The sequence below is a fragment of the Gopherus evgoodei genome, chromosome 4 (assembly GCF_007399415.2).
Source record: "Gopherus evgoodei ecotype Sinaloan lineage chromosome 4, rGopEvg1_v1.p, whole genome shotgun sequence".
In the NCBI taxonomy this organism is placed as follows: Eukaryota; Metazoa; Chordata; order Testudines; family Testudinidae; genus Gopherus; species Gopherus evgoodei.
The window spans coordinates 135,915,872-135,941,975 of record NC_044325.1 but is presented as its reverse complement, the minus strand read 5'-3'; the positions used below and the strand labels follow the sequence as shown (position 1 = coordinate 135,941,975).

At 48.7% G+C, this 26,104-nt stretch overlaps 1 protein-coding gene across 3 annotated transcripts; it reads left to right on the top strand.

The window, feature by feature from the left end:
- Positions 1 to 3,024: 3,024 nt before the first annotated feature.
- Positions 3,025 to 25,870, top strand: LOC115651599 (adhesion G protein-coupled receptor E2-like). 3 transcript variants are annotated; one of them, XM_030562678.1, is made up of 17 exons: positions 3,025 to 3,076; positions 4,548 to 4,580; positions 5,268 to 5,297; positions 7,434 to 7,607; positions 7,845 to 7,921; positions 8,467 to 8,574; positions 9,187 to 9,364; positions 9,887 to 10,006; positions 11,921 to 12,117; positions 15,338 to 15,508; positions 19,174 to 19,371; positions 20,111 to 20,346; positions 21,401 to 21,467; positions 22,397 to 22,488; positions 23,876 to 24,044; positions 24,510 to 24,614; positions 25,387 to 25,870. In XM_030562678.1, exons 1-17 carry the CDS (start codon positions 3,046 to 3,048, stop codon positions 25,438 to 25,440), a joined length of 2,040 nt encoding a protein of 679 aa, XP_030418538.1. In that variant the 5' UTR covers positions 3,025 to 3,045; the 3' UTR covers positions 25,441 to 25,870. The 3 variants fall into 3 exon arrangements, with proteins under 3 accessions (XP_030418538.1, XP_030418541.1, XP_030418539.1); XM_030562681.1 differs by lacking the exon at positions 9,887 to 10,006; XM_030562679.1 differs by lacking the exon at positions 4,548 to 4,580 and having other exon boundaries at positions 3,040 to 3,076.
- Positions 25,871 to 26,104: the final 234 nt, after the last annotated feature.

The window sequence follows — 26,104 nt, the reverse complement described above, 5'->3', positions numbered from 1 at the left end:
GATTTCTTTCATTTTAAATGAATAAATTTGCCTACTAGTTTCAGTGCCTTTAGCTCACACTTGGGTCACGTTTCAAGCTTTCACACACAACCATGAGAGGTAGAAACTTAGTTTTTCTTATTAAATGAAAGCTGTGGGTCTCACATAATTATATGACTCCAGGAGCTGGGACTTGAAGGAAAACCCCAAATATCAGACTATAAAATCATGAGAATCAACAACACTGGGATCCACAAGTGGCAAGGGTCACAATAAATTATTGTTTGCCATTTTATAGAAAGAGAAAAATTATTTTGCTGGTCCAGGAAAGGGGTCCTTTAGCGAAAGAGTTCTCAGATACTATGCTGATGAGTGCTGTATCAGTACTTTGCTGATTGATAGACGGCATGCTAGGATCAAGGGTGGTTGTAGATAGAACAAAAAAAGGAGAATGAAGAGAACAAAGGATGGGGAGAAAGTGTCTCACAAAGCTGTATAGGGCTAATCTCTGATATTTCTCACCATCTCATGGCAGCCCATAGCGTATCACCCATACATAAGGGTTAGAAAGGTTAGATTTTTATCACTCAATGTCAGTGAACATCTGTTTCACCATCCACATACAAAGTGACACACACACAAAAATCCCACTGATAATCATCTACATTTACAGGCTGGCAAAGTGAAAAAAAAATGCTGCTCGAGAATTTATTAGAGTTTGACTTAAGGATATTTACTTTGTATATTCTGACGTGTGATGTTGACACTTTGTGTCTTAATGGTTACAAAGGTTGAATCTCAATAATTATTTAATGTCAGTCGATGTTCTCTGACCCCCCTATAACTGCTTACAACTGTGGAAACTGAAATCAGTAAAAATCTTTCAACGGCTTAAAAATCAGCATTGATATTATCTGTCACCATTTATAGACCATATATAACAAAATCAAATTCGTCCCAGCCTACCCATCATGCTATGCTGTCGTTCTCTGTTTCCGAACTTTTCTGTACCAGGGCTAGAAATAGCTGGGTTATTAATAGTTAGAGGCTTGTTGCTAGTTTTCACTCTAAGGTCTCTTCCTCTTTATCACAGAGGAAGTCTGCTGGTCTCTGAGAATGAACAGGGCCCCTAGAACAAACCCAAGACTACATTTCATTAATTCATGGGGTTGATTCCTTGACAAATGAGGGAGTAACAGTCTGAGCTTGTCACTTAAAGACAGACCTGAGTGTCAGGAGGGAAAGCCGAGGGCCTGGCTGCCCAGTCGATCCCCTCATGGACCAAATGAACCAAAACAGGAGTTCCCCTAATTTCTTTCCCTTTTTCACATAAAACCACATTTTTTTTATGGTCTGAAATGTGCTGACACCATCTGTTGAGGAAGCACGCGAAGATCTGAAGGCATCTATGCTTTAAGACTCTCTCCCCACATGCATTTTCCGGGCACTTCCACCAAACCAATATTAATGGTGTCAGAGTATGTCTACATTGTATTGTAAACTTGGGTCACCTGATCGGGGGGCCCATCGGTGGGCGGGAAGTGCTGGAGAAGGGAGGGGGGCTGATAGGGGCGCTGCCGGTGGGTGCTCATCCCTGGAGCACCCACAGAGTCGGCGTCTATGCCCTCGGACTCAGTGACTTTCATACTCAGGCCTGAATGAAGTGTACTCAGTCCAGGACCCAAACTGGGGAGGCAGTATGCTATCTTGGCACTCCTCTGATCCCTGGATTTCCTGGGGACAGCTCTAAACCCCAGGGGAAGTTAGAGCAGCCTCAGGCCTGCCCTAACTTCCACCCATGTTAATAGGCTCACAGGGAGTTCTTAAAGTATCTGGGGGCCACCAGACTCCAGCCATGTTCTGGCCACATCTCTGCCTCCAGACACACCTCCGATACAGAGGGAGGGGAGGCCAGGCAGGGAAGGCATGACACCAGCGATATTCCGCCTATGGATTTCCCCATGCCAAAGGCATACTAAGATGTCCAGTTAGGGCCGCTTTACAGGCTCCAAAGCAGTACCAAGAAGTTACAGGTTGAAAAGTGAAGTGCTTACAACTCTGGAAAGCCAAAGTTAAGGCTGGTCACATAACCTTGGCCCTGCCCTTTTGAGCCTGTGCATTACAATAGTTTTTATGGACACAAATGCACATTATTCGAGCTGATTCCACCGAAATGCTTTTCCATGGAAAAGTACATTCCATCGAAATCAAAATATCTTGTGAAAACAGTTCAGTTGCAATGCTTCCCCCCCACCAATGAAAACATTCAAAATTAAAGTAAATTGTTCCTTTCCTTTCGTGCTGCAATTTTCAGTTTGCTTCGGCTTTCGAACATTCAAAGATTTCCTTTAAACTTGGTCACTAAACAACAGAGAGTTTTTGAAAATCTTAAAAAGCTGGAGCCTATTGGTGGACACAAGAGAAAAATCTCTTATTATCTACTGCAGTGGCTCTCAACCTTTCCAGACTACTGTACGCCTTTCAGGAGGCTAATTTGTCTTGCGTATCCCCCAGTTTCATCTCACTTAAAAACAACTTGCTTCCAAAATCAGACACTAAAATATGAAAGAGTCACAGCAGGTTATTACTGAAAAAAATTGCTGATGTTCTCATTTTTACCACATCATTATAAAATAAATCCACTGGAATATAAATATTGTACTTACATTTCAGAATATACTATATGGAGTGGTATAAACAAATCATTGTCTGTATGAAATTTTAGTCTGTACTGACTTCGCTAGTGTTTTTTATGTAGCCTGTTGTAAAACTAGGCAAATATCTAGACGAGTTGATTTACCCCCTGCACGACCTCTGCGCACCCCCACGGGTACATGTACCCCTGGCTGAGACCCACTGATCTACTGTACCATGAGATAGATAGAGGGCTAGCTACTGTACAGAGAGATTAGCAGGCAGAGTTCATGTAATGAATGTTTCTAAAAGAAGGTTCCAGTATTTGCAGAAGTAAATGAGGCAATTTCTGCCTCATATAAGCCAGTGGCAGCAGTTTGAAGTTCCTTCATCTTTGGGACCGATGACATATTAACACATCCCAGCAACACCATGAGGAGCAGGCCCAGGTGCTTTTTCTGGGGTGAGTACGACACCCAGGGCCAGAGGCCTGGGGAAGGGGAAAACATTTTCGCTGATCTGTAGGACAATATTTAAAGGTCGTTTTCTCCAGGAATTTTATTGTGTGAAAATTTTTTTTTTTAAATCACACTCAATTATTTGATTTTAGGATTACTATAAAATTAGTCTGTTTCTGGGGCCAAACTCTTTTTTGGACCAAAATCTATTTGTCTGTCATCATATGGAACATCTATCTATCTTTCTATCTACATATCCGTCTATAATGACTTAGTCTATTGGTCCATCTGCCTGTCTACCTAGCATCATCATATGAGACATAGTCTTTTCTCCCTCTATCAGGCTATCCGTCGAGTGGTTAGAAATGAATTCAAGAGATTCTCAGATTGGGTCATTTATAATATGTATTTTATTTATGTTTTTCTAGTCTATAAGGTTATTATAATGTGTTCATCTCCATAGTATCTGAACACCTTTCGGTAGTTCATTAAGCAACGCAACTAACATCTGATTCATAATAGCATTGTCTTCCGGCCCCCCCCAGCTTGTCAATTACACCAGTTTATACTAGACCCAATTACACCCTTGTAACAGCTTGTGTAACTTACACCTCCTGTTGTGTTAGTGAATATCAGGCTGATTTAACTGATGTCCTGCTCATGCATGATTCAGATTCCAATACAATACCAGCTGCTTCCCCTATTCCCTTCTTTCTAGAACTAAAGCTTAGAGAGCAGCTCCAGAGTGCCTCTGGAATCGCAGCTGGAGACAGCAGCCCAGCAGAGCTTTTCTGAGCCCAAAGTTCATTTCAACACACAACACGGCACTTTTCCTACCACACCGTTTACGTAAATGCTGCACAGCATAAAAAGGCATGATGTCATAAATAGCATCAGAGAGGGGGAGACTCTAAAGGGGATGGTATATGCCAGGGAGAAAAGGTGCATTTTCAGGTGAGGTTTGAACACAAATGGAGAACTCACGAGGCAGAACGAGGCAGGGAGGAGGTTCCAGGCCTCAGAGGTTGCAGAGGAGAAGACTCCTTCACCAGTCAATTGTTCAAAGGGAGTGCGGGGAGGCTGATAGTAGAGGAGGAGAAGGAACAAAGCCGAGAAGGGAGTAAAGAGAAAGAGACATGAAAATTGGATGGTGCACGTGGGTTTGAAAATCGAGGTCAGATTTGAAATGAACGGGGAATAGTGTACAGGACAGAGACAGTAGATAGAATAAAAAGCCCAGTGGTCCTGGAACTGTCTACAGCAGAGTCCCTTGCCTGCTAAAGTTGGAAGATAGTGAGACTTCCAGTCATTTCAAATCACACATTAGCTTTCTTTAAAGCACAAAGGGTCCTGTTGATTAGTACCCAATGACCCAGCCCCATCAATTGCTCTGCGCCAGGTTAACAAGGGGGAAGCCCTCACAATCTGTGCCCTCTTACCCAACCCTTTTAACATCCGATTACTATTTAACTGCAGGTCTCGGATTTCTTCTTTTCTGCGGCAAATCAGGTGGGATTATTTTTAACTTTCTGACTTGGGTGCATCAGCTGAGGTAATTTGCCCATCTATGAGGGAACTGATCTGGATTTAGCCTGTGTCTATTGGTCTGTACTTGTGGTGAGAAGTAATTATTTTAGCATTTAATCTCTGCTGTGTGCCCAGATAGCACCACAACAGGCACAGCATAAATAAAAACCACTCCAGGGCCCCATCTGACCAACATTTATTCACTCCAGAACCAGCTGAAGTTAACAGCACTCCATGTAGGACTAACATATGGGCTCAGTCCCAAACCCATGGAAGTTTTTCCATTGGCCTCAGTGAGCTTTGCATCAGGCCATATAGAGTACATAGGGCAGCAGCTGTAGGCAGATTTGGGTCTTTCGTTATGTAAAGCCCTTTTTACTAAGGGCCAGATCCTCAGCTGATGTTAATCAGTTTAAAGTCAATGGATGGAGCCCAACCCAACTTGCATTGCAATCAATGAGAAAGGGCCCCATTGAGGCCAAGGGGAGTTGAATCAATTGTCCCTTTCATGTCATTCTCCTGGATGGCTGCATACACTCACAAAATGAGCATGTTGCACATTTTATATAGAGAGCATCTTAACGTGTCCTGGGATTTTTCTTAGCAGCTCTTCCAGGGCATTGACCTTAATTCACTCTGAGATTATTTGCATCTTTTTTCTTTCCACAGCCTTCAGGGATGATTATTTGCCTTTCAACAGTGAGTATGAATTTTAATTCCCTCCAGTTCCTTATTACATTTTAATAAGAGGGGAAAGGGGCCCAGGCAAACAGCTGATGGTATTACAAAGGGACCGACACAAGGTAAAGAGGTAATGCTTAGCACTGAGGTGATACTGGTAGCCAGTCCCTGTGTGTAGAGCCCAAGAATTCCAGTTGGCAATGGCTTTTGAGACTTCCAACTCTGGCTCAGTGCCAAATCAGAACAAAAACTGATCATTTGGAAATTCTCCACATAGGAAATTCCAGAAAAAAAAACACATTTTGGGTCCATCAAAAATGTTTTGTCTGCATTTTGACTTTTTAAAATTGTGTATTGTATTAGAAGCTAATGCATATATCACCTTCTCCTGTTTCCAGTGCCAAGCTTTGGTAGGGCTGACTTCTGATGGTTTCTTTGGTACTCAGACTGCCCGCCACCTCAATTCTAGTCTTGTACAAATGAGGAACTGAGGCACAGAGATGCTAAGTGAGTTGCTAAAGGTCACGCAGGAAATTCAGTGGTAGAGCAGAGATTTGAACCCTGGTTTCAGGTCACACCTGAAACCATATATAATAATATATAACACATTTTTACAAATTGACATGAAAAGTAATTTCAAAATGAAAAACCAAAATGTTTTGTTCTGAAAAACTCAAATGTTTTGACATTGCCAGGATTTTTTTTTTCTAGTTTTCTTCCAAAACAAAATTCTGGAATAAATTGACCCAATTTCACAAAGCGTTTTGATGTCGATGGATGTGCATATTCTGAGGAGAACAGAACCATGGAATGATTGAAGGATTAGAAAAAATGCCTTGAAGTGAAAATTACAGATGCAGGCATAAATATATATTGGCACATGAATAGAAGGGAGTTACCTTACAAATGGAGAACCAGTGTTTACAAGGCCAGTTCAGTCAGGGTGGATGTGGTCCACTCCCAATAATTGTGACGCAGTGTCAGCAGCCAAATAAAAATAACCCAACATTTATTAGTTTGGAAAATCTCATCGTTTTTCAATTAATCTTATGATTTGGGAGTGTTTGCTTGTGGTTGGTGATCCCACCCCCACTTACCCACATCATCCTCTGATGGCTTGGTAGCCTGACCGAAATCAGGTACCTCCTCCTCAGAGCTTTTAAGGGAGTGGTGATAAGCTGCTTCCCCTAAGTCTTTCCCCCTAATCATAAGTATCTTCCACCACTCATGTCCCAGTCACCATCCTTAACTCTGGACTCTCCTACCCCCACGTCATCTGTGTGTGCACATGTCCTGCCCCCTCTGCTCTGCCCATCTTGAGTCCAGCTCTGCTGCAATCTTCAGCCGGGCCTTCACACTCCTTCCTTTGCAACTTCTTCCTCTGTTCCATGCCCAGCTCCTGGCGTGAGCAGAACACACTGCGGCACAATGAACTGCAACCACGTTGCCGTTATTCTCTGTTGTTCCTACTGGGTCTCCGTTCCTTTCAGGATCCAGCTCAAAATTGCCCTCCACCCACCCAAGCTCTGCCAGGAATCTTGCTCCAGTGGGACAAGGGACAGCAGAATGCTGCCTATGTCCTCTCCCTTCCCCCTGCACTGCAGGTGAAAGGGCAGCTGGTCTCGAAGCTCCTCTGCACCAGGGGAATTCCACAGCTGGAGTTCAGCTCATTGTGTTTTAGACCTTCTCTGCCCCACAGATCTCGTCTTCCTCCAGTCCCTCCTCATTCCTGTTCATCTCCTGCTGGCCTCCTCTTTGGCTTGCTCCAGAACCAGGCTACTAACACTGCAAGAACTTTCTTCCCCTCAGCTCCCACCAGTTGAAAGCCCCCTGGAATCTCCCAGCTGAACGCACGCCTTTCCCTCCTGACCTGCCTCTTTTAATCAAGTCTTCTCTACCTCTGTTTAACTCCGTGAGGGCCTGATCCAAAGCCCATTGGAAAGAGTCTCCAATTGTCCTAGGTAGTGCATAGCCAGTTGGGATGCACATATCATGAGCTCTAGCAGTCCCCAATCACTGGTGCTGCGGGTGATTCCCTGCCGCTGCTGGCTTCTCCACCAATTCCTCCCCATCGGAGTCTGATCCAGTGCCTGAGAGACAGGGCCAGCAGAACCTGACAGTTGTACTGAAACGGGTGGCTTTTTATTGTTCCAGATTTTCCTTTTGATGCTTTGGAAGATCTATATAGCGGGAGTGGCAGCAACCCCAACGTAGACTGTGGCCCCAGTGCAGTTCCCTATAACATCTCTCACTGCATCTGTGAAGACGGGTTCAGGTCCATCTCCGGAAAAGAGCCTTTCCTTGGTACCAGTGAGTCCAGATGTGAGGGTAAGTGTCACACCAGTACTGTGTCTTTCTGCAGCGTCTTTCATCCAAGGGTCTCCATTCAGGGTGGAATTCATCTCCGTGCAGAGGGCCAGCACAAGTCCAGGCATCACTTAAGGACACGGGACCCTAAATTTGGCTCCAGGGTGTTAGCAGTGAACAAAACCAAAAATCAAGCTGCATTTGTGCTGCACATCGTAACGAGGCCAAATGGTCTCACCCTGTTCTTCCCCTGAACAGATATCCCCCTTCACTGCCGGTCAGGTTTCGCGAGAGAAAATGACTACGTGAAGATGTGTTTGAATGGATCACAGCAGGTAAGTTAGCAATGTCAGGGAGTTAGCATTGTTCCACGGATGTGAAAATAGCACTGGAGGACACACGCATGGATAAAACGCCAGTGTGGGACTGACAAGAGCTGAGGTATGTTTCTTGCTCTGACACTGGCCTACTGGCTGACCTTGGACAAGTTACTGCACTGCCCCATGCCTCAGTTTCCCCCTCTGCAAAATAGGCGAATGATGCTGATCTCCTTTGAGATCTATTGATGAATAGTGCTATAGAAGAGCTAGGGATTGTTATCCTCTATTTTAAGTGTCAACAATGAGCATTGATGATAATTCCCAGGGGTTTTCTGCCCTGCCAAGATGAGATAGAAGGGATGTTATCGAATGTATGAGCAATGCAGTTCTTACATTAAAGGTATTGTGTGCCTTCTGCTGGTGTAAATCAGTGTAGCTCCACTGGTTTTCGTGCAACCATATTGATTTACACTAGATTATGTTCTGGGACACTGTGCACGACTGGCCTTTGCTCCCCAGATGAACCCTAATGATGTCTTTTATCTCTTGTGGTTTCCCAGATTAACTTGGATAATAGGAAAAACAGCTCATTCTGTTCGCTGGTCAATTCCACCCTCAGCCTCCTGACACCTGCCTGTGAGAACGTCAGCTTGACCACTTCGCTAGAGGTCAGAAATGTTCCATTGTTAGAGAGACCCACCTTTAACACTGGGACCCCAGGTCTCTACCAGAACTGGTGTAGTTCCCTGACTGACACAGGCTGAGTCTGTTTAGACCCCCTCTTGTAGCACACCACTTTAGGAACAACGGCCCAGAGCCTCAAAGGTATTGAATGCCTAACTCTCATTGACATCAAATTTATCCCTGTGCAGAGGGCCAGAAAAAGGCGTATGTGTCACTTACATCCTATAGGATTTATAAGAGACTTAAACAACCCTTGTTCTGGTCTGCACAGGGGTGGCTATCACTTGACAAGGCAGTCCTTGTTAGTCTGTCTGTCTGCCTTTCCATCTGCATGGATTTTCCACACAGATTTTTGAACTATCCTTCACTGTTTTGGTAGCTCCGTAAGTACTTGAATCGTCTCCTAGGGCCTGATCCCAAAGGCCACAGAAATCATTGGGCTGCAACCCACCACACAGCCATTGCTTCCCACCAGGAGTTCCACACTTAAGTGCATGGAGCTGGATAGAGGGAACGTAGGCCCCATTGAAATGCAGGGGAAAGTGGGAGACTTTCCAAACAGTCATGATGCAGGGTCTGATCCCCGAACCCTCTAGGAGACAGCAGCATCCTTCGAACACGTCCTTGCTGACAGCTCCCTCTGGAGCCTCGAAAGCAAGGAGGAAGTCGCTTCTGCTGCGACGCTGCTTCTGCAGAGTTTGGGGTCAGCCGCAGTGACAGCTGCCCTCACCTCTCCAGAGAACCAAACCCAGACTGCGACCACCAAGCTAATGGGTAAGAAGTAAAGACTGGGCCCAAGCCATGAAATTCACGTAGGAGTTGGGGGCCAGGTTTTTAACCATTTACCGCCAGCTTTTTGGGGTCTTCAGTACAGGGTTATGATTAAAGATCAGTCTGGGGATTGGTCCTGCTTTGAGCAGGGGGTGGGACTAGATGACCTCCTGAGGTCCCTTCCAACACTGATAGTCTATGATTCTGTGATTCTCAAGAGGCTCTACAATCAGCCCTGGATCCAGGTGTGGATTTAGAGGCTGGAGTTGCCCAGAGAAGACAGGAACTAGCTTTTTGACAGGATCCCTTGGGGGCTGCTCCATGAACAGAGAGATTGCCATTGAAGTTCCTTTGATTGTAAGAGCACTGGGGCAGGTACTGTCTCCTCCAACATGTCTGTTCAACACCCAGTAGAGTGGGGCCCTGATCCCTAACTGGGGCCTCTGGGTGCTACTGTAATACAGCTAATAAATGTGCATGAGAAATACTGAGTTACCCAAGCCCCTTTCTCTCGGCACCTTTCAGCGATTCAGACAAAGCTCACCAATGAGAACTGTAGTCTGCAGAGCGAGGGACTTGGATTCCGTGCTCACGAAGACAGGATGGATATTCACTGCACTGCCGTTACTGATGCTGATGTGGAAGGTATCATGGAGACATCCCTGCAACCCACTGATCATAACTACATTAGTCTCCGGTGCCTTGTAGTTCAGGGCTCATGAATATAAAACTAGCACCCTCATGGGGTAGTAACTTGCCTGTGGCAAGTTGGCCCTTACTCTGTGAATGGCGCCATGAGGTCAGCAGGACTCCTTGGGGAGCAATTTACTATCCGTTGTCTTCAATGGGTTGACAACAGAGAGTTTGATCCCGTATGAGTAAAGGGGCAGAATCCAGCCCGTAGTGTGGGAAGCAGCCATGCTGTGCGAGTCCTCTAATAATGAAATCACAGAAACAGAGAAATGTAGGACTGGAAGCGACCTCAAGAGGTCACCTAGTCCATCCCTCCACATGGAGGCAGGATGAAATATACCTAGACCAGCCCTGACAGGTGTTTGTCCAACCTGTTCTTAACCCCCTCCCCCCCCCCGCAATGATGGGGATTCCACAACCTCCCTAGGTCACCCATTCCAGTGCTGAGCCATCCTTAGAGTTAAACAGACTTTCCTAATTTCTGACCTGAAGCTCCCTGGTTGCAAAAGCTGAATCCTTCCTGTCCTGCCCTCAGTGGAGGTGGAGAATAATTGATCACCATCCTCTGTATAGCAATCTTGTATGTACTGAAAGACTGTTATCAGGTTCCCCTCTCAGCCTTCTCCTCTCTGAACTAAATATTCACAATTTTTCCTCATAGGCCAGTTTTCTAAACAAGCATCTCAGCGATTAATGCACCGACAAAGGCCCTGATCCTGCTCAGCACCCTCAGCTCTCACTGATTTCTCAGGGTCAGGCCCAGGTCTTGCATTCCTTAAAAGGCTCTTTCTTCCTGTTCTTATAGGGTCAAGCCCTAACATTCCCCACTGTGTTTTTAACTCAGCACTTCCTCAGGTACTGAGGTCAAGGCAAGTTTGCCCAAGTAAGGACTCAGTGGGCACTTTCAAAGTTCGCTGTGTGGGCAGGAATGTCATAGGGGCTTGATCAACCGTCAGTCCCAGACTGTGGAGAGGCTTTTAAACCATTAAACCTAGCAGAGAAAGGCCTGGCAAGAACAAACAGCTGGAAGTTGAAGCTGGGCGCATTCAAATTAGAAACAAAGCACAGATTTTTAACAGAGGACCATTAGCCACTGGTTCAAACTGCCAAGGGAAGTGATGGATTTCTCATCTCTTGATAGATCCAGATGGCTGCCTTTCTAGAAGAGATGTTTTAGCCAGACCCAAGTGATTGGGCTCAGTACAGGAATAACAGGGTGGAATTCTCTGGCCAGGTCAGACTTGAAGATCTAATGGTCCCTTCTGGTCTTACGGTCTGTGAATACTGGCCAATCTGATTCTATTTGACCCCAGACCTGTTAACATAAGAACGGCCATGCTGCATCAGACCAATGTTCCATCTAGCCGAGTATCCTGTCACTGACAGTGGCCAATGCCAGAGCTTCACAAGGATTGTAACAAACAGGGCAATTTGGAGAAATCAACCCGTCTTCCCCTCCTGGTTTCTGTAACTCAGAGGTTTAGGATAGCCACAAGCTGAGTGTCCCCCTGAAGTTAGTGACATTTGTGGGCACCTTGCAGAGCTGGGCTCTGTGCTATCTACCTTAAGCAAAAGGAAATCGTTTTTATCTGTTGGTTCAGCCATTCTCTGGAAGCTGGTGGAAACTTTTTTTTTCCTGCAGAAAATAGCTTTTTTGATAAAATGGCATCTTGAGCAAAAAATGTTAGTTGTTGTTGGAATTTTTTTCCTTTTTTGACAAAAAAACCCACAAAAAATTGAAGGAAACTGTGGGGGGAAAGAGTCATTTTCATCACAATTTTTTGCAGGAAGAAAACAAAACTCCCCAACCAGCCCTACCATCTGCCCCTAAGCTGTTCCACCCTCCCCCCCCTTTGCTGCTTGCAGGTTCTGCTGCTGTTGCTTTTATCTCCTATGTGGGGCTGGAGTCCCTACTGGGAGGGAGATTTTTGCAGGATGAAAATCGAGAGAGCGAGGCAAGACCAGAACAGGTTCACGTGAACTCCAGAGTGGTGAGTGCCTCCACCAGCACTTGGAAGAAGAAGCCTTCCAGTCCCATCAACCTCACCTTCCGGCACCTCGAGGTGGGGCAACAATGTGTGTCCTCAATATGTAACAGCATGAGTTGGGGAAAAGAGTCTGTTATAACCCATCTTGTCTGTTATGGTCCCCTGCAGAGTTTGTCAGTCCTTAAAGACCCAAACCATGACCCTGGGTCTCTGAGAGCCCTCAGGGAATTTTGGAGCTGGATTCGCATCTAGATCAGAACTCCATGACTTGGGCCCAGCTTTAGATGCTGCAGCAGTTCAGCCAGAGTGGTGGTAATGGGTTTGCCACCTCTCAGGTACAAAAAACCAGGACACATGGGATGATGCTGTGCCCATACCACTGGGCAGCTGGCCGTGTGCACCGAGTGCCCTTATAGATCTCCCATGGCAGCCGCCTCAAAAGGGGGCAAATCCTGGGGAAACCTGGACAGGTGGCAACCTCAAGAATCTCTGTCTTCCTAGCCTCATACCCTGTGGTGGTGAAAGGCTCAGAGAGGGGGGAGGATACTGGGGAAGTATCATACGATGATGTGTTCACCACGGCTCCCCCCGGAAATGGCAGGGATGGCCAGCCATGGGATCCCACTGGTGTGGCACTGCAGGTCATAGGATCCCATTGGCAAGTTGTGTCCTGGGATACCCTCTGCTTGGTATGGAAGCACCTGGGATCCCAGCAGTGTGGCAGGAGCTGGGGGAAGGGCACCATCAGACTCACAGTTTAATTTAGTCTGTGGCTAAGCACAGAGCTCCACCTGCCACTGGCCTTTGTGCAGTCACTGCTGCATCCCTGTATCCCACGGTGCTGCCCAGCTGCCCTAGGCTTCTGTGAGGTCACCGCCTCACTCCCTGGACTGTATCACAGGCCCACAGAGGCTGCTGCCTGGCTCCTCTGTTTCCTGGGGGGCTGCTGGCCTGACATGGACAGGGATAGGATCAGCACACCCAGCCCTCTCTCCCAATCCAGCCTCTCAGTCTCTCTCCCCCTCCCTGGCCTCCTCATCCTCAGGAACCTATGAGCAGGTGGATGCTTTCATTCTCTTTGCAGTGGGTTTTCGGGGGGAGGGGGAGGTGGGGGCTCCCATTGGGTTGGGTTCATTTAATTTTGCTTGGTCATGATCCATCATTGAACTATCCCAATTCTAGAGGAGGGGCCAAAACCAAAGCCTGGACCAAAACTTCCCAAGTTTTAGGCTCCATCCCCAAAAGCTGCGCCTTGGGCCCATTTCTTGCAATGAATATTTGTAACCTCTCTGGACTGAATACTAAGACTCAGGGCCGGTGCAAGGAAGTTTCACGCCTTAGGCGAAACTTCCACCTTGCGCCCCCCCAGCCCTACAGCAGCTCCCCGCCCCCCCCCCAGAAGTGTGCCGCCTGTCCCCGTGGCAGCTCCCCACCCCCTGGCCTGAGGATCCCTGCGGTACCTCCCCACCCCAGCTCACCTCTGCTCTGTGTCCTCTCCAAGCAGGACTGCGCAGTGGAACCCCTGGGCTGGCGGCTGCCGGCAGCGGCGTGCTGACCCAGCGGACCTCCCTGGGTTGCCAACAGGGCACTAGGGCAGCCCAGAGGATTCTGGGGGCCTGGGGTCTTCGGCGGCAGGGGGCCCCCGCTTTGGTGGTAATTTGGTGGCGGGGAGCCCTTCTGCTCTGGGACCCGCCGCCGAAGTGCCCTGGAGACCTGCCACAGGGCCCCCCCACCGCCGAATTGCCGCCAAAGCGGGACCAGCTGCCGAAGTGCAGCCGGGTCTTCAGCGGTAATTCTGTGGTGGAGGGCCCCCGCCGCGGTCTCCGGAGCACTTCAGCAACTGGTCCCAGAGTGGAAGGGCCCCCCCGCTGCAAAATTACAGGTGAATTACTGCCGAAGACCGGGCTGCATGTCGGCAGCGGATCCCGCTTCGGCGGTAATTCACCGGCGGGAGGTCCTTCCGCCCCGGAGCGGAAGGACTCCCCACCAGCAAGGACTGGGAGCAGAAGAAGCTCCAGGGGCCCGGGCCCCACGAGTGTTTTCCGGGGCTCCAGGAGCGAGTGAAGGACCCCGCTCCAGGGGCCTCAAAAAACTCTCATGGGGGCCCCTGTGGGGCCTGGGGCAAATTGCCCCTCTTGTCCCTCTCTCTGGGTGGCCCTGCTGGCGCGCTGACCCAGAGGAAGCCCTGGGTTGCTGGCTGCTGCGGTGGCGCCCTGACCCAGGGTGACACCCTGGGCTGCGGGCTGCCGCGGCGGTGCCCTGACCCGGGGAACCCCCTGGGCTGCCGGCTGCAGCGGCGGCGCCCTGACCCAGGGGACCCCCTGGGCTGCCGGCTGCCGCGGGCAGCTCAGACTCCCTCTCTGTCCCAGCAGCAGCGGCTGCTTGACCATTTAAAAAAAAATTGGGGGGCGCTTTTTGGCGCCCCCAAATCTCGGCGCCCTAGGCAACCGCCTAGTTCGCCTAAATGGTTGCACTGGCCCTGCTAAGACTCAAATTCATCCTGGTGTAGCTCAGCTGATGCCATTGGATGAATTAACCTTGCCTTCCCATCACCTTTCCTCCCCCTGGTGTTTGTCCATATCCCTCATTTTGTCTCCTCTTGCATGTTAAGCTCTTTGGGGCAGGGACCCTGTATGTATCTACCAGGCAGTAGGGAATATAAAGAGCAAGATTTCAGACTGGCGCTCTTGGGATGCGGATTCTACTCCAGGGTCTTCTGTGAATTTGCTGAGTGAACTTGGACAAATTACTTAACTGCTCTGTTCCTCAGCTTCCCCATCTGTAAAATCAGATTAATCCAACTGACCTTCATTTAAAGTCCTTGGATAAAAATAATTATTGAGGGTGCTATAAAATATGTATTATTAATAATAACAGTAACCCTGTGTTTGGCACCATTGCTGTAGTAGAGTGCCAAGATATGGGTCTTAAGGGTACTTTATGCCAGTCCATTATTTCTGCTCCCTGAAATTAGCCGAGGACTGGTCCCATGGGCTCTCATCCCCTGAGATCTATGAAAGACCAAACATCAGAAGATCCCAGGGACACATGACTGGCTGTAGCAATTCAGCCCATGTGTCCGTCAAATGCAGCATCCTTCCTGATGAGTCTAGCTGTTTGTGCGATGCAGAGCATGGTGGGGAGAGAGAAAACTCCTGCTTGATACTAATCACCATCTCCTTGAGTGAATCCATGAGCTCAGAACTCATCCCTGGGTTGATTTGCTGTTAAAGGCTCTGCTGTTGCTTCATATGGTCTGAACCCCCTTTCTATCCATGATTGCTAATTCTTGCAGGACAAGACTCTGCTGGATAGGGCCATCTGTGTCCACTGGAACTCTGCAGGCCAGGATGGTGTGTGGTCCCCTCAGGGCTGCCAGCACCTTCACTCCAATGTCACTCACACGCGGTGCAGCTGTCGCTACTTGGCCAGCTTTGCGGTGCTGATGGCACCTGGTGTCGTTGAGGTATTTGGGGCTTTGGGCTTGAAATCAAGTGTCTCTGAAAGTGTCAGTGCATGGGATGCTGGGCTCCCCACTATGCATAATGATGTCCCTTTGGCCAAGCAGTTGGCCAATACTCAGGGTCTTGCGGGGTGGAGAAATTGATGCTACTGCACAGGTCTGTACTTTGGTGTAATCTTGTTTATAAACAAAACATGTACACAAAGACCTATTTTCCTGAACACAGGACAAACAAAGAACAGGCAGTTTTCTGGCTTATAGATCTCCATGCCTGCCACTTCAGCGAGCTTTGTGCCCAAGGAGTTCTGTCTCTCTGCTGCCTCTCAGAGTCACGCTGACAACTGTTTCTCAGGGCTTTCTACCTCCAACATACACAGGCTGAAAAACCAATCTCCTAGACCCTGCATCTGCAGCCAGTGAAACTCCTCAGCCCACATGGCTCAGCTCTGACCTGCCATGTGCCTTGGGCAGTCCCTCCATTGTTCGTAGCTGTCTCTGCTGCATAAACAGGATTGGACTTTAACAGCAGCGGCAGCAACAACAGCTCCAGCCCATCTCAACTGATGTCTTTTCTTTTCCCCAGGGACAGCAGGATCAGGCCTCAGCGGCAGAAATCCAAACCTGCATTCATTCCTGTCAAACCCAATCTCCACTGCACCCCACACACCTAGCATTGCCATGCAAACATCACTGCGAGTTTCCTGCTGTCTTGGAGATCTTGGACCCTTTCTGTAGAGTCTGAGAGTTTGGACTGACAGAATTCGATATTTACAACCCAGACTCCTCTGGGCTCACCTACCCTAGTACCACTGACTCACAAAACAGTGTTGTCCTCTAGCTCAGACAGAGGACTTGGGAGGAAGGATTGTCTCTTACATCACCAGCACAATGGGCTCTGATCTTAGTGAGGGCTTCTGGGTGCTGTTGTAATAGAAATTCCTCTTTGCTGTTGCGTCTTCCTCTTTGCTGATGAAAATAAGATTGTTTTACTGTTAACCCTACTGAGCCAGTGCGGCTAGATTTGCATGTTACTCCTGCAGAATCAGCAGAATTGGTCAATAGATTCCAGTTGTGGAATCTTTGCTGTGAATGACGCACACTGCAGAAGGAACCCAGCTAGATGCTCTGACCCCAAGCTGAGTTTGCAGGACCGGGAGTTAGACAAATATTTCTTTTGACCCGTCCACTGAGCAGCACGTTTAATAGGGTCACAGAGATGCTAAACATAGCGCCATTTCTGCGTAGACCGACACTTTAGTGGAGGTGATGATCAGCAGATAAGATGACCCGTTCTGGGCACCTTTAATCCTATACGCCTTGAAAATCTGAAAACATGAGCAATTTTCTTTGTATAAGGTATAGTTAAAAACAACTCCATGTTTCCATGAACTTGAAATTCTGTTTTTTAGTATTGAGGTTTGTGACAGGGCATTATTCCACTCCTGTCTCATTTCTAGCCACAAACGGCTTGGAGACCATACACTCCTTAGCTCACTCAACCAAGGGCAGGGGCACAAAGGTATTTCCCCTTTTAGAGACCTTTTCTGGCTCCGACTCTAAAAGTGTAGGATTTGGTTTCATGTCATATCCCGTCCCCCACCACCACCTGCACTTTTCTATTTTCTGGGCTAATGGCTTGATTAGCCCTGTAGCTTTCTCCAGTCTGTGCCCAATCTGTCAATTTGGCACAACTTTGCTCCTTAGATTTAATTGGTGATCCAGTGATCAGACTGCTGGTTAAAAACTATAGCAATAACCAAGAGATCATCAACCTCTGTTTTACATTAGGGTTATAACTTTAAACTCTGACAGCTAGACATATTGGAAGTACCGGCCAGCTTGTAGGATGTTGTGCATCTTTCCACTAGGGGGCGCTCTTGCTTTGGCAAATTCAAAGCAAGAAATAAGGAGACAAGCAAATCTAGGGAAAAGAGAAACAATTCCCTTCCTTTGAAGGCAGTTGACATTAGCGTGAACAGATGTCCCGATTTTATAGGGACAGTCTCGATATTTGTAGCTTTTTCTTATATAGGTGCCTATTACTCTCCACCCCATCTTGATTTTTCACACTTGCTATCTGGTCACCCTAGTTAACATGTTACAGGAGGGAAGGGCGATGCTCATCAGGATGGCAGAGAAAATACTGCATCTAATAATCCAGAAAAATCCCTTGCCATTTCTCATTATATCTTAATAAATAAAATAAATAAATAAATAAAAACAAAAAAACTAACCAACCAACCTATAGGCTAGATCCTCAGCTGGCGTAATCAACATAGCTCCATTGAAGTCAGAATTGTGCCCATTTACACCCACTGAGGATCCAGGCCTATAAATGAATTGTAATTAACTCACTGGATAAACTGAACTAATGACTTTCTCTCCAAAGGGGCTTTCGCAAACTACTGTAAAATGAGCCAGTCCAGCGTACAGTCTAGTCTTGCTTCTCTAGTCTTGGGTCATAATAAAATGTCAAGCTAATCCACCCAAGACAGTCAGCGTCACATGAGAATCCACTGAATTTCGATCATAGCCATCATGCTAATATAGCAGAAATAGGGTTGGGGCAGTTTACAGCAATTCTCATGTGTCTTACGCAGCGTGTGTAGAGGAATTGCTTCTCTGGCCTCTGAAATGTGGCTGCCTCTTGAGTGGAAGGCATCTTGAAAATCAAGCCACTAGAACTTCAGCTCCAAACACCCAGGCCTCTGCTGCTTTAGCTAAAGGAAAATGTCTGTGGCCACCGTTATACCAGGCCCTTTACGCACGCTTTGGGCAGCCACTAGAAGAGTGGTTTTCAAAACATTTTTCTGGCAACGCAGTTGAAGAAAATTGTTGATGCCCACAACCCAACGGAGCTGAGGATGAGAGCTTCAGGGTGTGGGAGAGGGCTCAGGGCTGGGGCAGGGGATTGTGGTGCAGGAGGGGGTCCAGGCTCTGGGTTGGGGGTGCAGAGCCTCTAGAGTGGGGCTGGGGATGAGGGCTTTGGGGTGCAGGATGGGGCTTTGGGTTTTGAGGGGGGGCTCAGGGCTGGGATAGGGGATTGGGGTACGGGGGTGAGGTGCAGGCTTACCTGCAGCAGCTCCCAGTCAGCGGCACAGCAGGGGTGCTAAGGCAGGCTTCCTGGAAGTGGCCAGAAGCAGGTCTGGCTCCTAGGTGGAGGTGTGCAAGTGGCTCTGCCTGGCTTTCGCCTGCAGGCACCCCCCCCCCAGCTCCCATTGGCCATTTCCTGGCCAATGGGAGTGCAAAGGCAGTGCTTGGGGCGAGGGCAGCACGTGGAGCCCCATAGCCCTCCCACCTAGGAGCTGGACCTGCTGCTGGCCTCTTCTAGGGCACAGTGTGGTGTCAGAACAGATAGGAACTAGCCTGCCTTAGTCAGACAGCACAGCTGATGGGACTTTTAACGGCCCAGTTGGTAATGCTGACCAGATTTGATGCGACCCAGTGCCTTCCATTCCATGACCCAGGGCTGGGTCACGGCCCACAGTTTGAAAACCACTGGCCTAGAAGGTGAGATTGCTAAATTGCTCAAGGACCTAAAACCAGCATGATGCGGTAGGAAAGGCATAGTTCCCGGACAGACTAGAAGCCCCAAAGGCCCTGCTTAGCAGGGTGCAGGTGAGTGGGAAGCAGCCCATGGCCCTGACTTCAGCTGTTCTGTGTTGCAGGTGGATTTTGCCCTCTTTGTTATCAGCCAAACCGGGCTCATCATCTCCCTGATCTGTCTCATCGTGGCTATTGTCACCTTCCTCTTCTGCCACCCCATCCGTAACACTAGCAGCACCTTCCTCCACCTGCAGCTCAGCATATGCCTCTTCTTGGCTGATCTCCTCTTCATAGTGGGAATAGACAAGACTTACAACAAGGTACAGTAGGTGTAGAATTCTCCAGGCACTGTTCACAGCTCCAGTCATGGTTTCTTCACCTATCTGCGTTGGGATCTCACATATGTTGGGCTGACTCCCAAATGGGCCGGATTCTGCTTCCATTTTCGCTCTGCTATTTCAGTGGAGTTACTCCTGTTTACGCCAGAGTGAATGAGAGGATAATCAGGTCAATGGACTGCAGTAGAGACTGCACCACCCAGGGACGATTTTAGACACAACAAATTCTGCATCATGGCAGGAGTTAGACTAGATGACCCTTGCGGTCCCTTCTACCCCTATGGTTCTATGATTCTGTGACCCATTGTAACTGCGACCTTTGCTGGGTAAAACCTCAATAATCTAACCCACACCCAGTTGCCCCAGGTTAGAGGCTTCCTTCCAACCCCACCACTGGGCTGATTTCGTTGAATCTGAGCTGATATTTGGATCCGGCTGGAACTGATTCCATCCCAGTGCAAATCTCAGCAGGTATGAAACAAAGCCAAAGCCTGCTCTGACCCCGCTGAGACAAGATCCCCAGATTTCCACTGGCTGTACCTATAATGCAGCATTGAGCTGGGGCAGTGCTTCTCACGCCAGGTGTTCGACAGACTTAGGGTCAGTTTCAGTTTCTCACCCTAAGCGTTTGCCTGGCCATAATCTAGATGCACCCTCCTAAGGCAGGAAGAAAGCTCATCTTGTCAAATAACCCTGGACTGACTTTCCATTCCTCCTCCAGCTCATGTGTTCCATCACCGCCGGCTTGCTGCATTACCTCTTCCTGGCTTGCTTTGCCTGGATGTTTCTGGAAGCGGTGAACCTGTACCTCATTGTCAGGAATCTGAAGGTGAAAAATTATGCAGGCACGGTCAGATGCACAAGAAAATGCATGTACGTCTTTGGCTACGGACTCCCAGCAGTGATTGTGATCACGTCTGCAACCAGCGCACCCAGCAGCTATGGAACTCCTTATGAGTAAGTCCTGTGTGACAAGGGGGAGCTTTGTCTCAGTGTGGAGAAACTTGTGCATCCTCCAGGCACTGGGGTGAATTCCATTCACACTGACTGTGTAAAGACCCCAGCCTTAGATCAGCAGTGGCAACTCATCTTAGTCCTTCAGGGCAAAAGCCCAGGCCTCTACCACTTGAGCTAAAGGATCAACTCCATTAGCTGGGAGCAATAGTAGGCTCTTATTCTCTATGTGGACCAGCCACTGGGTGGTGGTGGGGACACAACACATTTAGCTAGCATGTTACAATTGCTCTCAGCAGGTTTCCTCTTCTGCTTGCTGTATCCTAATCCTTCCTCTCTGTGGGGGGCTGGATTAGATGACTTCTTGAGGCACTTTCCAGCCCTACATTTCTAGGAGTCTTGTTTACAGAGAGTGGGCTGATGGAGAGTGTAAACAGGAAGCAGATAATGCACTGCACATCTTACAGTCCACCTGGGTTGTAAATACCCTGTGTGGAGACATTCGATCCTGCACGCCCCTAACACTACCCAAGCTCACCCCAAATCCCAGACCTCTACCCTCTTCCTTCCAAGTCCCAGCCTGGGCCTCTACCTACATCTTTCCCCACAGCTCTCAGCCTCCCAGTCTGAATCCAGGCTTGGGGTTCTCTCCACATATGGAAGCCCCTGACTCTTCTCCCTAGGCAGACTTCCATAGTCTCTATAACAATATATTCCTTGGTTTCTGTTGGTTACTACCCATCTCTGTTGGGTGCTGCTTGAGAACCAGTAACTCCTGAAACCGATATACCCATTGCTCTGTTCCAAGTGCTGGTGACCAAATAGAACTGGATCTTCCCCTTTCAGTCTCAGCCTTTAAACTGTCCCGTTTTTGAACCCTGTTATCCTGAAGTCTGACCTGATTCCACTTGTGGGTCTATTAGCGGAACTGGAGGATGGGGGCATACCTGGCAATGCCGGTGCACCAGCTCACACGGCAGTGGTGCAGAGGTAGCAAATGCAGGCCGTACAGATCTTGTCAGGGTTCTGCTGATGGCCTTTCTCTCTTTCTTCATAGCTGCTGGCTCAATCCTGATAACGGTTTTAGATGGAGTTTCCTTGGGCCTGTCTGCGCTGTGGTTGTGGTGGGTACTGCAGGGTCTTGGGTTTCCCAGAGCAGCAGAACCAGAGGGCTGTGGTAGAATCTCTCATAGATGGGAACACCAAAGAGATGGGGCCCAGATCAGAGTCACTAGGAAGAGGTGGGTCTGAGGCATCCTTGGTCTGGAGGCTGAAAGCGTACAACCCGACCTGACCAAGGAGATTTTGCCAAATGAATGTATGGCTACCCCATTTTGGGAATGGCAGCCCCCCGAGGAGCAGCTGGCATAATTCCAGAGCCCTGGCCCCTACACATCCTCAGTGAGGCTAGCAGTGACAGACACCCCAGAGAGACAAGCCTCCTAAGAAGAGCTATTGCCTATGGTGTGGGGGAGTTGGGGGGATGGGCCATCTAGAACATAAAGAACAACATTGTTCAGAGCCATCTGAGCCACAGAGTGGGCCTTATTCTCCTCACACCCGTTTCCCTCCATTGTCTTCAGTGGAGTTTCTCCTGATTTATACTGGCCTCAGGGAGTGGGGAAACAGGCCCAATGGAGTTACTCCTGGTTTACACCAGGCTGAGTGAGAGGGGAATCAGGCATCACCATGTGTTTTTGACATTCATTGATGTTCAATATTCTCACGGTCCAGAAAATTTCCTGGCCCGTTTAGGCCCCTCACGTATATCATCGATCAGCACAAGGCCTGGGGACTGGAGCAGCAAAGTGCTGGGGCTGCAGGTCAGCTGTAAGGCATTTCTCTGGCACGCTAGGCCATCTCGAACCACCGGCCAAAACTAATTCCAACCCCAGAGTCCAATTTAATGTTCCATCCCACGGGCCAGATCCTCAACTGGTGGAACTTGGTTACAGTTCGGTCAGGCGCTAGGCTGATTTACACTAGGTGGGGCTCTGGAGCCTGAGGTTGAAATGAAATGTACGAGGGACTCCTTTGGTTTTTCTCTTTACAGATAAATTTAGTGTTTTTCTGCCTTACTCTGAAGCTTTTGCGAGAGCATCTTTCCTCCCTCAATGCAGAGCTGTCTACTGTGAGGAACACCAGGCAAGATTCCTGGGGGGGAAATGGATAATCTCTCTCTAGGTTATTATGTGGGCCCTGTCACAATAGTGACTGAATATCTCACAGATGAACTAACAGTTTTAGCCTCTCAACACCTCTGGGCGGTGGAGGAAATACTACTCACCTAGTCCCAGATAGGGAAACTGAGGCATGGAATGGGGTTGCCAACTTTCTTCTCACACAAAACTGAACACCTTTGCCCCACCCATTATCTGATGCCCCACCCCCTTCTCACTCCATCTCCCCTCCCTCTGTCACTCGCTCTCCCCACCCTCACTCATTTTCTCATTTTCACTGGGCTGGCTCGGGGCTGGGGTGTGGGAAGGGGTGAGAGCTCTGGCTGAGAGTGCGAGCTTCTGGGGTGGGACTAGGTCTGAGGGGTTCAGAGTGCAGGAGGGGGCTCTGGCCTGGGGACTGGGGCCCAGGAGGGGGTCAGGAGTACAGGTTTTGGGCAGCACTTACCTCTAGCATCTCCCAGAAGCAGCAGCATGTCTCCCCTCTGACTCCCATGTGGAGGCGTGGCCTGGTGGCTCTGGTTCCTGGCCAATGGTAGTTGCGGGGGCAATGCTTGGGACAGGGCCAATGCGCAGAGCCCCCCTAGCTGCCCCTATGTGTAGGAGCCAGAGTGGGAACATGCCGGCTACTTCCCAGAACCTGCATGCCGCTGCCAACTGGACAGTCAACGGCCCGGTCAGCGGTGCTGACAGGAGCCTCCAGGAGCTCTTTTCAACCGGATATTCCAGTCGAAAACTGGACAGCTGGTCACCCTAGCATGGAGCAATCACAGGATTTGCCCACAGGGAGTCTGTGGCTGAAACAGGACTTGAACCCAGACCACCTGAGTTCAAGTCCTGTGCCTTAGCCACAAGACCTACCTTCCTCCCCTGCTGCCTCTGACATTTTAACCACCCTCCTGGCCCCTGGCACAGGTTAGTCTATTGTCCTCATTGCCTCCTGTAATAATACTTCACTCTTTTTTAGCACTTTCCATCTGTAGATCTCAAAGTGCTTCACAAGGGGGAGGTCAGGATCATTATCGCTAGCTTTAAAGGTGGAGAAACTGAGGCACAGAGAAAGGCTGTGACTTGCCCAAGGTCATGCAACAGATCAGTGCCAGAGCCTGGAATAGAACCCAGTCCCAGTCAGGTGCTCTATGCACTAGGCTGTGCTGCCTCCCATACACACTCCACTCCTGGGGCTGGTGGTAACCTCTTTCTTGCTTTTCACTGAGTGTGGGGGTTACGTTTTCAAGGGATTGGAAATGAAAACTAGGGGGGAGATTCTGCCCTCATGTCCCAGTCCCACTGCTCTCCCTGCCAGTGCCAATATCCCAGTGGCCATTACACAGTTGTTTTCCCCCCTATTTTAGGTCACTGACTTTTAAAGCCCTGGCTCATCTCTTAGTCCTGGGCCTCACGTGGGGGCTGGGCACTTTCCAGTTCGGCTCGTTGGCCACGGTGATGGGGTACCTGTTCACCATCACCAACAGCCTGCTGGGAACCTTCATCTTCGTGGTGCACTGCCTGCTCAACAGAAAGGTGATGCCTGCCCCCAGCCTATGGGCAGCAGGTGTGGGCTGGGTTTGAGCTTTTACTGGGGGTCGCAAAGGGGTAGGAGAAAGAGAGAAATGAAGGGAGTGGAAAAGGGGAGGGGAAGGGAGAGCAGTAGGGTGCTGTGAGGCAGCAGCAGGGTGCTGAAATGCAGCCACCTCTGGGGCAAAGCATGGTAGCTGTTTAGCAGCATACAGCAACACAGCACAACTCTTTAGCGCCAGAACAGCTAGGCTGGATCCTCCGTGGGGGTATTTGGGATAACGCCTTTGGAGTCAAACATCAGCTGAAGACCTGGTCCCGGGAATGGAATTGCCTGCACTGGAATTTGGCCAGCACACTGGAATTGATTGGTGTGTGTTTGTGGGATATAATATGTCAAGGTGTGGTCAGGGACTTGTGTTTACATCCCTGCTCAGACTCTGTAAGTGATGGGGGATTTTCAACCCTCAGGTGAGAGAAGAGTATTGGAAATTATTTACCAGGCTTCGACAGTCAAAGGAAGAAACTTCGTCTTCCAATATTACTATGTCTGCTCTCCCCTCCAGCACGGCCGCGGTAAGAGAGAATTGAAATGCATGGCTGCACAGCGTGAGCAGCAATGTACTAACCTCGACCCTCCAAACTCTGTCCCTTGCTTTCACTTTAATTAGCTCCATCGATAAGGTATTGCAAGCAGCGCCAACGCTCACACTAGCCGTACATCAAGTCTCTTTGTCGAGGGCAGAGTTCCACACTGGTAATGCTGAGCCCTGGGTTTTGCCCTCTTTGTGGTAAAACCAATTGGGTTAGGCCATCGGGAGGAAAATGAGAAACAACATTTTGCAAAGGTTTTAAAGAAAAATTGTCCCCAACATTTTGAATTTTTGAAGTGTTGAGATCGCTCAGGAAGTTGGTATAAAAAAACCCCCAACTGTCACAAATGTTGGCAAAGTGTTTTGACGCATTTTTGGTGCCAATTTTTTGCTACCTTTCCACCAAAACTAAATTGTCCCAATTTTTTGTCAAAAATATTACACCACATTTTTGCAAAAGAAAAAAAAAGTGCCAATTTTTTGCCAGAAAAAATGTGGACAAATTTTTGCGCATTTAAAAATGTCTGACAATCTCTAGCCGGCAGATAATTTCAGTAGTATCTTTATTGGGGGACTGATTGTCACCAGTGGGTTTTTAATGGCAGAGGATACCTACAGAGCGTTATCATTTAATAACCAGATTCGCCCGCTTTGATGTCCACCTTGTGCTGCTGATGTGTAAGGCTGGCCCTGCACTCAAGACGTCTATTTCCAGTGCCTGATTCATGCTTTGCTTCCTTTTCTTTCTGTTCCAGGATCCTCAGCAAAACGCTGTCCCATCCTACCTGAAGAAGGTGGCGAGGGATTGATCTCTGTTGCCTGGCCTCTCTTTATGGATTTTCCACGTTGTTCTCCTCTCCTGGTCCCAGATGCAAAGGAAAGGGGTTGGCACAGTCTCATTAAATGCTCCTGCTGTGTCACCAAAGAATGTCTCCATTCACAAGCCCACAAGCAAGAAAGCCATAAACTGGTGGATTCTGAGCCACCAGGCACAACTACGATACTTCAGGAGACCAGACCTATGAAATCCTGATCTCCAAGCCCTTCCCCCTGCGTTCAGTTCAGGTTTGTCTTAAGGAAGGCTCAGGTTGGAGCCTGAAAATGTAATTGAACCAATTCACCCAGTGGCCCAGTGTGTGCCTTGTTTGAGCCTTATCCTGAAACTGATTCTATACTAGGATCTAGAGCAGGGATGGGCAAACTTTTTGGCCCGAGGGCCACATCTGGGTATAGAAATTGTATGGCTGGCCATGAATGCTCACAAAATTGGGGGTTGGGGTGTGGGAGGGGGTGAGGGCTCTGGCTGGGGGAGTGGGCTCTGGGCTGGAGCTGAGGATGAGGGATTGGGAGTGTAGGAGGGGTTCAGAGGGCAGGAGAGGGATTAGGGCTGGGGCATGGGAGGGGGTCGGGGTGCAGGCTCCAGGCGGCATTTACCTCAAGCAGCTCTTGGAAGCAGTGGCATGTCCTCCCTGC

Excerpts from the sequence above, each read along its gene's own strand:
- LOC115651599 (XM_030562678.1), top strand. The coding sequence starts at position 3,046 with ATGAGGAGCAGGCCCAGGTGCTTTTTCTGGG. Across the intron at positions 7,922-8,466 it reads GTTTGAATGGATCACAGCAG|ATTAACTTGGATAATAGGAA; the intron begins GTAAGTTAGCAA and ends GTGGTTTCCCAG. Across the intron at positions 20,347-21,400 it reads AGCTATGGAACTCCTTATGA|CTGCTGGCTCAATCCTGATA; the intron begins GTAAGTCCTGTG and ends CTTTCTTCATAG.